General features: G+C 39.4%; 1 protein-coding gene across 3 annotated transcripts in view; it reads right to left on the minus strand.

The window, feature by feature from the left end:
- The window catches only part of LOC109040110 (uncharacterized), a 237,468-nt gene that overhangs the window by 17,198 nt on the left and 206,388 nt on the right, over window positions 1-13,882 (minus strand). For all 3 annotated transcript variants that reach the window (XR_011899380.1, XM_019055917.2, XM_072297399.1), the window contains one exon: window positions 12,320-12,522. Coding sequence is in view for 2 of the 3 variants with exons in the window: in XM_019055917.2 (XP_018911462.1) it covers window positions 12,320-12,522 (203 nt within the window). In the remaining variant the exon portion in view is untranslated. The remainder of the gene's footprint in view (window positions 1-12,319; window positions 12,523-13,882) is intronic.

Here is a 13,882-nt window from a genome sequence, read left to right on the forward strand (position 1 = left end):
TACGGTAGTTTTAAAGAATTTCCGTTGAGTGGTTTTCCGTTTAAAAAATAAAGTATGACAGGAAATTTGCGACGTCACAAAACGAGTTATGTGGTTGCCGACTTACACCGTCGATATGTCGGATGAATGAAACGACTTCGTACTAAACTTGCAGCTCTTTCCGACGTTTTGCATACTAATTTCAATGAATTGATTCGGATGATTGGATTTACGGCTGATTAAGCAGCTTCGGTGTGCGAGGCATACCATTTTTGAGCTGCTTAAAAAATTTTGTAGGGGCTGCGAATTTCCCACTTAAGCACTGGTTACTGTTCTTATTGGAAGTCGTTACCATTGTTTGGGGTTGGTGGAAGTCGCGCACCGCAATAAAGGTATTACGATATAGAATTGCATTTTACCGCACCGCATATTGCAGAGTTTGGATTTACAGATATTATCGGTAAACTGCTCAATCTCGGCGCTAGATGACTCATGCTCGTGCATCTCAATTCAGGACATTTTTCTTGGCACATGTACTGATTATAAAAATGGGAAGAGGGGCTACTCTTGAGACGCAACTGTCAAAGGCAAATTAGTTTTGCTAGATTCTAATACTACATTGTGCACTACAAAGAGAAGGTACTAATTATATGTGTGATTTAAGACGAAGGTTTCGCAACTATGCTAGGTGCTCAAACTTCCGCGTCCGTGTAGCAGTCTCCTAAATGTCTGTCTCTGTAAACTTTCTGAAAGTTCTGAACTATTATGTTATATTGCAACGGAGTGACAATATTTTGAAACTTCAGTGTTACTTGGAGAGCTCAAAGGGAGTTAATACGGTTTTGCAATTTTTCCACACAGGTGGCGGCGCTTAAGTAGCTTCTTTTTTCGCAGAAACTATTTTTCTTTCCTTTTAGAAAGGAAAATGCACACAAAAAGAAAAACACAAAATGTATCAAATACATTAAAAAGCATGTAAAGTGAAAACTGAAATAGACCTCTTAACTCTTCGATGCCAAACATTTTTAATTGTATACGCAAAGTCCCAAGTAGGATCGTATTCACCCTTCTATAGATACATCGAATTTGATAGTTTTTGAAGTATTATATACGTTCTTTCTATGTTTTAGAAGGTAAGGAAGACTTTTTTTTTTGGACAATTTTACATTCCTGGTAACAAACTAGCGCTTTCCCACCCCCTCCTCATCCGGCGTATGTAACTCCTCTGGAAGAGGTAGTCGGGTTAATTTGACCCGGGTTAGGATTTCTAGAGATAGTCCTCAAAAGAAAATTCCTTGACACTACAAAACTCTTGCCAACATATGAATGTTTAGACGTGCTCCTTACAGGGCACTTCAATCTGATACCACTAAACATTTTTGTACTTAATCTTAACTTTTCTCAAATTACAAAAAAAAGGCACCACAACTCGCGTTGATAACGGCGCAGGAGACAACTATTCGTGCTTGATGGATGTCCATGTTGCATCTGCAAAACTGAAGGCGCTATAGCGCAAGGCGTAAAATTGCAATGCTCAGCTCTATGCTGGCAAAGAGATGTCGCTTGGATTCGCTAGAAAAGTAGGAAACGAGGCTCGAATACATCTCTTCTATCTTCGACTGATTAAACCCTCGAATTTTTCTTCTTTTTCAATTGCGTATGATTCTTTTTTAAGATTTATTTGTAGACCAATATCTACGGCTCATATGTGCCGAACCTTTAAAACCCGGAGGACAATTCGATTACATTTTGCAATAAGGAACCACTATCTCTGACTCTCTCATAAAAGCACATACCTGCATAGGGAAACTATTGGCATGTATGTTGTTTCTAAAATGGACCAGAAATGGTGGTTCCTTATTGCAAAATGTAATCCAATTGTTAACAGCAAACCTCCGATCAAATGGACTACATTTTGCAATGAGAAACTATAATACCTGGCTTGGCATCATCTGTTAAAATACTTGTGTACATAGAGAACCTGATTGAAAATTCGTTGTTTCTAAACCAAGCCCGAAATTGTGGTTCCTAATTGCAAAATGTAGTCCAAATGTGATCCGGCTTGGGCATCCAAATCCAAAGGTTAATAAAAAACGTAGCAATAGAGGAAGAATAGAAGAAAGAAGAAGAAAAAAGTGAGGAGAAGAAGAGGAAAAAAGAGGACGACGAAGACAAAGAAGAAAAAAGGAAAAATACGAATAAGATGGAGAAAAACAACACGAGGGAGGGGCAGAATAGGAAAATGAATAAAAATAAGAAGAATAATAAAAGGAAGTGGGTCTCGAAGATGAAGAGTGAGCATCTGCCTGCATAAGCACAATAAGGGAACATACGCTGTTTCTTAAATGAGCCTGCAGTGGGCAAGAAAAAAAAAACACATTGGATTTAGGGTCCAGACTCTTGAAAACATTGACAAGAAAGGACTCTTGATTCAATCAAATTTAAGCGTAAATCAAAAGGAGATCCGCTCAAATTAAGAGGCTTGGTTCTTGATTTAAGCTTAAATCTGATTGAATCAAGAGTATTTTTTCTTGTCGATGTTTTTACGAGTCTGCAGTTTATTTTTGAGTTTATGAGAGTTTATTTCTATTAATAATTTAACTTTATTTTGGTTACGTTAAATAAATACAGACACATGATATCTGTTTACCAAAATTATATAAACCCTAAATATAAATTTTATTTTAGTTTAAAAGTTAGTGATTAAATTAAATGTATATAAATTTAAAATTTGAAAAATATAAAAGCTTAACATTTAAGATTTAAAAATTAGAGCAATCTACTAAAAGAATTTATTTAAATTCCAACTAATTAGGTGCCAGCAGTTGCGGTTAGACCTGAAGCTAGCTAACTAAATATCTAGATACATTATATTGATTGATACATTATCTAGATCCAATGTGTTTTTCTTTCCAGTGTGGATTATTAATTCTTAATTGCAAAATAAAATCCATATTCCTCGAGTGTCGGCATCAGATTCCTCGCAAAGCCCTCGAGGCCGTAAAATTTCGCAACCGCGGCATAGTTGGGATTCTGGGCGGCAGATCAGCGCGCGTTGTTTTTCTTCGAGAAAGCACGATTTCCGGTGCTTTATTACGCAGCCCCGCGGGAGGTATACCACACCGCGGCACAGTTTCACGAGATCCCCGGCCGAAATGGATCCACTTGCCGCGGCGGAAGTCTATCTATCGCGGCGCAGCCAACCACGCCGTGGTCACCCCTTCCACCACCCTTCCTTAGCCCTTTGCATTCCTCTTCTCGACCCGCGAGATTCCGTCGGAACGAACCCGGAAATCTAACCGCGGATGCATTACCATTAAACAACGAGTTTCTTTTCTTTCTTTCACCTTGAAAATTTGGCATTGCACCAGGAAATAAAACTCATTACGATTACCGAGCCGTGATGCTAATGGAACGTATTAGATAGTCGTTCGAAGTATCGTTTGGTTCAAAACAATAGAACATAACCTCGAACATAAATTTTAGGATTTCAGTCATAAAAGCTGGAAATGAGAAAATTCCTGACAATTTCACTTTTCATTACCATTTTATTCTCTTCAGAATCAAAAATATATCACGCAAAAAACCCGTTCCCTCAGACTACTCAACTCAATTGACTTTTGAGGCTTCATTTACAAGCTGAACCAACCGATATCGATACAATTTCACCTGTTTGATGTATTGTTTGGCTCAAAACAATAGAACATACCCCAAACAAAAATTTGAAGATTTAAATTGGAAAAGCTGAAAATGAGAAAATTCCTGACAATTTCACTTTTCATTACCATTTTATACTCTTAAGAATCAAAAATCTATCAAAACAAACCCGTTCCCTCAGACTATTCAATTGATTTTTGAGGCCACATTTACAAGTTGAACCAATAAATATCGATGCAATTTCACCTGTTTGAAGTATCGAATACGATCTATAGATTTTATTCGATAGTGGTTCGATGTATCTTTTAGTTTAAAACAAATAGAACATACCCCAAACAAAAATTTAAGGATTGTGAATGTTCCTCATCCGATTTTCCAGACGATTTCGGTAGTAATTTTATCTAAAATGTCTGAAAAGTCCGAGGAAAAATATTCTCAACTTTCTTCAAGAGTAAGTAATTTCTGAGAGAAAATTCGGCAACATTCGAATGCTTATACGGCGTTTTTACTTATCACGGCAGTGTGCCTATGGAGCCCGGCGACGCACAATGGAATGAGTGAATAGAAGAGGTCGGCCATGAAATTTTTCGCTGAAAAACCAAATTTTGATGTTTATTCCTTCACAAATCCAATTTCAAGGGGCGTTTCTGAAACGGAATTTCAAAAAGAAAAAAACCAACGAAATCACTTTTAGACTTTTGGGTTTCACATTTTCGAAAATATAAGCTTTCAAAGTTTCCAAGTTTCGTCCGACTGCTCTCATTGACTCAATTCAGTGTGCGACAACGGCAAGACAAGAGAATTTGTCGGTCGCGCGCCTGTGATGGACGGCGCGGCAACACGCACGGCACGGTGTCCGGCGCGAATTCAATTACCGTCAGACGCTGCAAGCTGCAAGGAGGTGAGCCTTGCGCCGCTGCGGCCGCACTTCTCCCGAACTTCTCGCGAGCAACTTTTAATGCAGTCAAAGAGAAGCATAATAACTGCGAAGAATGAGCAATTAATTTGTTATCGCGGGACTTTGCACCCTCCCCGCCCCCTGTCTTGTCCGCGTTGCAACATTATTGAATTAACGCGGCAAGACAGAGCTCACGTGCCGCACCGCTCGACAAACTGCACGATCGCTCGTCAAAATTACCGTGGCCGCTCAGTTTTTCCCTGGTACTTCGTTGCCAGGGTACCTACACACTATGAGAAAAGAAATTTAGTCAGTTTTACAACTTCTTAGTGTTCTTTGCGCACGGTTGCCAAAGAATTAAGAAAATGAATTTCTCGGACAGATTTAGGTAGAATGGATATGTTGCATGTGTGAGGAATTTGCGATTGACTGTTGATTCCTGTGTAAAAGTTCGCGAGTAACACGACGACACCACTGTTTTTCTCTGAGATCAACTCCGAAGCTCAGAAAAAGCTCTCAAGTTGAGGCCAAAATGGAGGGGATATCCCACCCCATACCCTGAGAGTCCACGTCTACATCAAGACAAACTCTCCATGCACAGATATAGAGCAACTACATTAGCAGGGTTGCCGTGTTTTCCGTTTTGGAGTCCCCAAATAAAGTGGCAACCCTGCTAATGTATTTGCTCTCTATCTATGCATGGAGAGTTTGCTTTGATGTAGAGGTGGACTCTCAGGGTAGGGTGGGATATTCCCTCCATTTTGGCCTCACTTTGAGAGCTTTTTTTGAACTTGGGAGATGATCTCAGAGAAAACCAGTGGCACCATCGTGTTTCTCGCGAACTTTTACGTAAGAATCAATAGTAAAATCGCAAATTCCTCACACATGTAACATTTCCATTCCCGGACAATTGAAATTATGCCAGATGGTTAAAAAGACATAATTTGAAATAGTTTTCAGGCGAAATTTTCAGTTCGCAACGGCATACTCACTACGGCGAGCGATTGAAGGTGACTCAACAATTTTTCCCTGAAACTTTCGTCATTTTCCCTGAAGTTTCCAAGTTTTCCCTGACTTTCGAAAATTCCCAGATATTTCCAGCTTCTCCCTGACATTTCCCGGTACTACCTGACCATATCAACCCCCCCCTCCTCTAAGCTCCTCGCGCTCCTCTAAGGGATCGTTCATAAATTTTCGTTTGAAAAATTGGTTTTGAAACGTCGCATGGCGCTTGTGATAAGGCCGGAAGGTGACAACTTGACTCTAAATTGGTAATCGTCAGCCGTTAAGGTTTTTTAAGTAAACCGCATTTACTGCTTACTGCGTCAGAATTAAATAACTCCCCCCCCCCCCTTTTTTTTTGTAGGACAGTAAAACAGAATAGTAGAAGGATGCAATACTAATACAGGAACGTTGCGGAGGGCAAATGTAGGTAACTGCCCCCTGAAATTGAAACATATAACCTGGAGCAATAAAAAACACGGTGAAAAACTGCAAAAAGCGATAATTTCTGCGAGAAGTGGAATAAACGACCGACCTGATCAAACCGAATGGAAAAACACGGTGAGAGAAGAGCGGGGCGGGCGGGAGGTGATTGGAAGCGATAGGAACATTCAAAGCACCTGCGGCGTGATCAAGTACTCTCTACTCGACTACGAGTCGGTGGATCTCGCTGATAATCACCGGTAATAGAAACGGCTCTCATGCTAGGTTAACTCGCCACCCCGTCCGTTCATTCGTTCCGATTCAATTAGATTCAAGATTTCCTCCGACCTCCAACCTGCAACTAACCATTTACTCCCGGCCCAAACCTAACCTCAATATCGGCCCCTTCCCGCCGGCCGATGCAGCCTGCCGTGCTTCGAGTGAGTACACTCGAGGCTATCCGATCCACAGCTCATCGCGGTGTTTTGCGTCTGGGTTTCGTGGATCACTAGAAAAAAAAACACATTAGATCTAGAGTCCAGACTCTTAAAAACATCGACAAGAAAAAATAATCTTGATTCAATCGGATTTTTGCTTAAATCAAGAACCAAGCCTCTTAATTTGAGCGGATTTCCTTTTGATTTGAGCTTAAATCTGATTGAATCAAGAGTATTTTTTCCTGTCAATGTTTTCAAGAGTCTGGACTCTAGATCCAATGTGTTTTTTTCCAGTGATTGGTGAATAAGGAAAAAAAGTATCACTAGAAAAAAAAACACATTAGATCTAGAGTCAGACTCTTAAAAACATCGACAAGAAAAAATAATCTTGATTCAATCGGATTTTTGCTTAAATCAAGAATCAAGCCTCTTAATTTGAGCGGATTTCCTTTTGATTTGAGCTTAAATCTGATTGAATCAAGAGTATTTTTTCCTGTCAATGTTTTCAAGAGTCTGGACTCTAGATCCAATGTGTTTTTTTCCAGTGATTGGTGAATAAGGAAAAAAAGTATCACTAGAAAAAAAAACACATTAGATCTAGAGTCCAGACTCTTAAAAACATCGACAAGAAAAAATAATCTTGATTCAATCGGATTTTTGCTTAAATCAAGAATCAAGCCTCTTAATTTGAGCGGATTTCCTTTTGATTTGAGCTTAAATCTGATTGAATCAAGAGTATTTTTTCCTGTCAATGTTTTCAAGGGTCTGGACTCCAGATCCAATGTGTTTTTTTCCAGTGATTGGTGAATAAGGAATTAGAATTTTGCCGGGATATCCAGTTAAAGTTGGAATACATTTTTCAATTGGAAACAAAGATTTCTGGTTCTATATCAGTTTAGAGCAGCGTACGCACCATCAGTTTCCCCATGCACATAATGTTCTTCACGGATGAAGTCCCTAATTGAATCAACGTACGCGAAAACGTCCGATGTCCAAGACAGAGTTTCAGAGTTTGTGTGGAAAATTTCGTTGTAACATAACGACACAAGATGGTTTAAGACGTTAGGAATGTAGGACAATTTTATAAATGATCCCCTAAGGGTAATTAAACGTTTACATAAAAGAGATCGATCCTATTCAGCAGTGTCGTGGGACAAAAGAAACCCACCGCAATTATGAAACCCTTGTATTGGACAACGGACGTTTTCGCGTACGTCGATTCAATTGCAAGATGCAGTCCACTTCTGCCGTGCTAAGGAAAAACGCCGTATGAACCTTTAGGCGTTGCCAAATTTCCTCTGATCAGAAACGCCTTTAACGAAGACTTATGAATATGTATGCTATAGTTTTTCAGATAATTTTATTCGCAATTGCACCTTAAATTCCTGAAAATTTCAAGGAAAAATGTTCATAACTTTTCCCGGGAAGAAACATTTAATCGAAGGAAATTTGACAACTCTCGAATGTTCATACGGCGTTTTTCCTTAGCAAGGTAGACTTGCTTTTGCAATGCACAGTAAGAAAAAGTAACCAAAATCTTGAGTTAAAATATTTTAAGGAGGTAAAACATGAATTAACACAACTGTTGGTTGATTCTTATGTGTGTTAGTTTCCGCTGTGTCAAATCGATCAAATCATTGAGTTGGAGGGACCAAATCAGTGCGTTGAAAATCTGCGACCTCGTTAAATAGTTGCCAGCTTCCAGAATCGAATCTAGGTTACATCGGTGGTATACCACTGGACAGGGTGCAAATTTGAGCATTATAATTGTCAACCGAAGGCTAGGGTTATTTTGTGTTTTACTTTCCGTATTAACCCAACAATTTGTGTGGAGATTTCTTTCTGTGTAGGTACAAGTTGTTCAACAACACTGGAAAAAAAAACACATTGGATCTAGAGTCCAGACTCTTAAAAACATCGACAAGAAAAAGATTTTTTGATTCAATCAGAATCTAGCTTAAATCAAGAACCAAGCCTCTTAATTGAAGCGGATTTCGTTTTGATTCAAGCAAAAATCCGATTGAATCATGAGTATTTTTTCTTGTCAATGTTTACAAGAGTCTCGGCTCTAGATCCAATGTGTTTTTTTCCAGTGAGTGCATTACGCGCAAACGTCATTGGTTTAATTTTTGTGTAATTGATTTTTGCGATAATTGCGCGGAAACCTTTTCGGCGCTAAAAACGTGGCGTAAAGTTAACGCAACTGAACTCGCTTCCTATTTACTGGCTTCTCTCTATGTTGTTAACGTATGAATGTTTTATAATGTATTCGCTTTGACACGACGACTGACAACAGATCCGGATCTATTTTCGGGCGCTGAATCGTGCTAATTTCGTTTCCTCTCCAGCGGGAACGAAGATAAATCGTGAGACGAAAAGATGGAGAGTGATTTACGATTGGCTGCACCGGCGCACTATGGTCCACAGACCCTATTTAACGGAACTTTAGTCAAATTTTGAGGGTGGAAAAAATTAAAGTTTGGCACTACAGTTTTATCATACATACTCTCATGGATCGTCACCTAAGTTTTCATCGACTAATAATGATTTATAAGATTGTGACGGACCCTAACAACAGAGCGCGCGGTAGGTCTTCATTAGCTGATTGTGAGCCGCATCCGGTGGTGCGTTACAGGGTGTTTATTTTACCGAGTTACGCCTCATCTATGTAAATTTTTGGGCAACATGGATCCACCTGATGGCAAGTGACTTCCTTTTCACCCCGTTTCATTAATTTTGAACCGAAATTTGTATGCTTTTGAACGCTCCAAACTTACGCCAAAAAATGCTAGAAATCAGTGAAATTCATAATTTTTAGGAAGCTCTAACTTTTTTTTAATTCTAGTTAATGCTTTGCGGATTGAAAAATCTTGTTCAACATATCCTTGACTTTAAAATGATGCCAATTTAAATTGCGCCTTTTTGCACCTAACGGTCGAAATCAATTTTTTCGGAGTGCACCTCCGTGCATCAAAATGTGGAATATTCCATGCATTTTTGGCATTTTTGCGACTGTTAAATTTTTTCTAGGTACAAAATAAAAGTATTCTGATGTACTTTGATCTACTGAGTCCGAAAATGACCCTTGTTTTTTCTTATCACCTCTCACTTTTCCGAAAAAGCAACTTTTTCCCGGAAAATGAGCAATTTTGACGTATTTTTGTCATAATTGCAATTCATGTTGATAAATTATACCGGACCCGTGGTAAAGCGATTCTGTCATGTATATTAAGCTGCTAAATCCGAATGTGACATAGGTTTTGATTAATCACCCTCCAGTTCTCCGATAATGCCGATTTTTCCGCGCTTTTTGGATAAAACCTTTCCCGGACTCTAAGTGTGTTAAAAATACGGTTTAAAATTGATTTCGATGTTTGATATATCGATTCTTATGTATTTTGACTCGCTAAGCCCGAATATGACCTTAGATTTTTCCTATCACCCCTCATTATCCCGGAAAACTCAATTTTCCTCGGAGAACGAGCTTTTTTGGTATTTTTGCGACGATTTTCCGTTTTCTGAGGAAAACGGGGGGTTGTAAGAGGCAATTTGAGGTCGAACTCCAGTTGAATGTTTCTTAAGACGTCAGAGAAGACCTAAAGAGGAACTTGGAAAATCGCTACAACTCCATAGAATAGGAAAATTGGCGCCAAAATACCGAAAAAGCTCGTTCTCCGAGGAAAATTGAATTTTCCGGGAAAATGAGGGGTGATAGGAAAAATCTAAGGTCATATTTGGGTTTAGCAAGTCAAAATACATAAGAATCGATATATCAAACATCGAAATCAATTTTAAACCGTATTTTTAACACAAGAGTCCGGGAAAGGTTTTACTCAAAAGGCACGGAAAAATCGGCATTATCGGAGAACTGGAGGGTGATAAACCAAAACCTATGTCATATTCGGATTTAGCAGCTTAATATACATGACAGAATCGCTTTACCACGGGTCCGGTATAATTTATCAACATGAATTGCAATTATGACAAAAATACGTCAAAATTGCTCATTTTCCCGGGAAAAAGTCGCTTTTTCGGAAAAAAGAGAGGTGATAAGAAAAGACAAAGGTCATTTTCAGACCCAGTAGATCAAAATACATCGAACTAGTACTATTTAGTACCTGTAAAAAATTTTACCTACATGTTGCAGAGGTCAACAGTCGCAAAAACACCAAAAATGTCCATTTTTCCGGGTAAAATCGGCTTTTCCGGAAAATTTAAGGGTGATGGACCAAAACGGAGGTCATATTCAGATTTACCGCCTAAAAATAAATGAGAATAGTCTGATCTCGACAGAGAGACACTTTTGTTATTATTTTTATACATGTCAAAATAGGGTGGAAAAAATCTTCAGTCTTGAAAGCGCCAGAAATCACATTTGAGGTTATGTTTCTCGGTCAGGATGTTAATATTTTGTTAAACTAAGATGTAAAATGAAATCAGCGACCCAAAAAACATATGATCCAACACCTTTTATAACGGTGCAGTGCATTTTCGAATAAAGTTCCGTTAAATCCAGTCTGTGGACCATAGTGCGGCGCGGCCACGGCGATGCCCTTCAATCGCCGACGTGCTCTCACTAGGACCACGTTTGAAACTTTTCCGGTCTGCGAAAGGCAGTAACTATCTGATAAGCTGTCAGCATCTAAAATTCAACAAGTTCCTCCTCGAAATAAATGGTCATGAACCGAGGTACGCAGAGTAGGTGCGAAGAATATGCCATTCCTAACGACCAAGTTCATTTCACGAAGGTCACCGTTTAATTGAACCTGTAAATCGACGAATAAGTGCGGAAACACGTATCTTAATTGCGGTGTTTCAAAATCTCTACTCCTTTTTCATTTATTCGAAGAGAAACAAGTCAACTGTACACATTGAAATATATAAATAAATTCCGCATATAATCATAAATTTCCGCGGAGTATTCTGCTAGTAAAGAAGAAAAACCAAGGAAATTTTTAAGGAATTAAGTTGACTAGTTTTCCGATGAAGGAATTAAGTCCGATCGGAAGTCTGCGACGTCGCAATCGGAAATACGTTGTCTCGGACTTTGGCCATCGAGATGAACCGCTGGACAGGGTTCGGCGGGACAAAAATCACCCCCCCCCCCCCCCCAATCTAATTTGGGAAATTTGGATCCTCTTTTTCCTCAAAGCTAAACTTACTGCTCTCTTGAGTAAAACCGGAAAATCGGTCCGATTTTCACCCATTTTTGCAGGTGTTTTAATGTCGAACTCCGGCTGTTACGAGAAGCGCGGTTTGCGGTGATTTGTTCAGCTACTCCTGTAGTATTTTTCCATATCTTTCACAAAGCCCCAAATGGTTTTTTGGGGGGCGGGGAGGGGGGCTTTATTCATACTATCATGACCGTTAGCGCATCTTACTGACTTTACTTTGTTCTCTTCTCTCCACGCCGCGGTCACGATGGTATTTTCTGTTGGGGATTTTTCTTCTTCTTTACATTTTACCCTTTTCTTCCGATTGTTAACCATGGAATTTGTTAGCCGTAAGTCCAAACATAACACGTACTGCTACCTTTCCTGACACGAAGGCCCTTTTTACACAGTCGAAAGTGAAATTCGTCGATTTTTAATCGTTCCAACAATTTCTAAGACTATTTTTGGGGCTATTGGCAATATCACAAAATATGGAAGATTTTGTTCAATAGAATGTCAATCAGACGCTATTATAATAGCGTCTGATTCGACTTAGGGTCGTTTCTATTCTATTGATTGTGAGGAAATTAACATATATATGTATAATTCAATTTCCTCAGAATCTCATTAATGTTCTTTTCGGTTACACGGCAGAGTAGATCTCTAAATGAAATAATGTTGAAAAATTAATGTTTCAGTGATTAGAGACCTAACTGTAAGAGTAAAAAAATCGTGCGAAAAATATTAGAAATTCATTGAGTAGACCTTACCTGACAATGAGCAAGGCCACCTCCGGCTATCTGGTATTCAACCATGGGACAGCTGGTCCGGTGTTCCTCGTGGAATTTCGGTTGATACGGTTCCAGCATCCGGATTTTTCCCCATCGGTTGAAGAACAAAGCTATTGCAGCAACCCACAGTATGAGCACAAATATGACGATTAGCGCCTCTTCTGTTCTCACCACAATTGGACCTAAGCAACAAAATTACAATAAAGATTTTAAAAAAATAGGCTGTGTTCACATGAAATACCCTGAGCACCAACATAGAAAAAGCATGAACAATTTTTTACCATACGGGTTGTCATAATCGAGTTGTTTACTTTATTAAGAAAGTATTTACCTCCATTTTCCAATGATGCGTTTCAAGTTTTACCCATCATCTGAGTCATTAATCAATACAGACGGATCACGACATAATTAAACAAGTATAAGTGAATCTTACACTTGGGAAAACAATTTTAGGAAAATCCACTTCTCCGCGTCTGTGTGCTGTGATTAGAGTAAGCTTGAAATTTCAAGATGATACCACTGTTCGACCACGTGGGAGCCCGTGTTGCCTACATCTAAAATTGTAGGCGAGTTTTCAATGCGTTAAAATTATCTCTCTATGTTTAAGGAGCCCATGTAAGTCCTCCTTTTTAAATAAAAACAATATTTCTAATTTATATAATTATTTAAGCTACTTTTCAGGCTATTGCGGTTACAAACTGATAAATGGGGGGGGGGGGGGAGCTTAGGCCAATCTCGCCTGATTTGTAGGATGAAAGGAGGACGAGAGGCTGTCATACAAGTGCCTTTCAAGAAGTAGGAGTTCAAAGAGTTGGCCAAAATGCCGAACGTGATACTTGCACGGCCGCACGTGAGTGTAATTGAACCCTTGGCGAGGCCTTTTCATGAACTTCTCAACGAATCGACGCTAAGATAGGAAACTTTATACAGGGAGCACGAAGCAAGTCTGGGCTCTGGGGAGGGTTGTGAAATGCAGCGGAAGACGTGGAATCATGTTTAGCACCACACGCTCGTTGTCCGGGACCTTGGAGCCGGCTAAATGCCTTCCTTGATGAATTGTCGTTGCGTGCAATAGCTCCTGAATTGCACTTCATTCACAAGGGCAGCCGCCTTATTGAAATGCTCCCCGCGCGTGGAAAAATTTGACCAAGAGAAAGATGATCCTATCTCACATCTCACTTCATCCTCGATTTTAACACTTGGAGATACTTTTCCGCCCCCCCCCCCATCACTCCCTATCTAAAACTCTATCTTATTGAAATGTGTGAGTTTAGTATAGAAAACTAGTAACAATAAAATATTGTTTGAAAATAAGTTCAATTGTTTCTTATTATATTCCACAAATGACAAATATCAATTATTTTTTTTCACAAACTGATTTTCTTCCCGTTTGATAGGGCCGCAGTTGGCCGACTTGGCGAAAACCACACCGGAAGCTAAAATGAGACAAGACACACAGAAGCGTGGCGTGTCTTGCGATACATCGATTGATCTGCCACTTAAACCCATGGAGAAGGACAGATAACGGAGGGTGTCCGCAAC

This window comes from Bemisia tabaci, chromosome 2, assembly GCF_918797505.1.
Source record: "Bemisia tabaci chromosome 2, PGI_BMITA_v3".
Taxonomy (NCBI): domain Eukaryota; kingdom Metazoa; phylum Arthropoda; class Insecta; order Hemiptera; family Aleyrodidae; genus Bemisia; species Bemisia tabaci.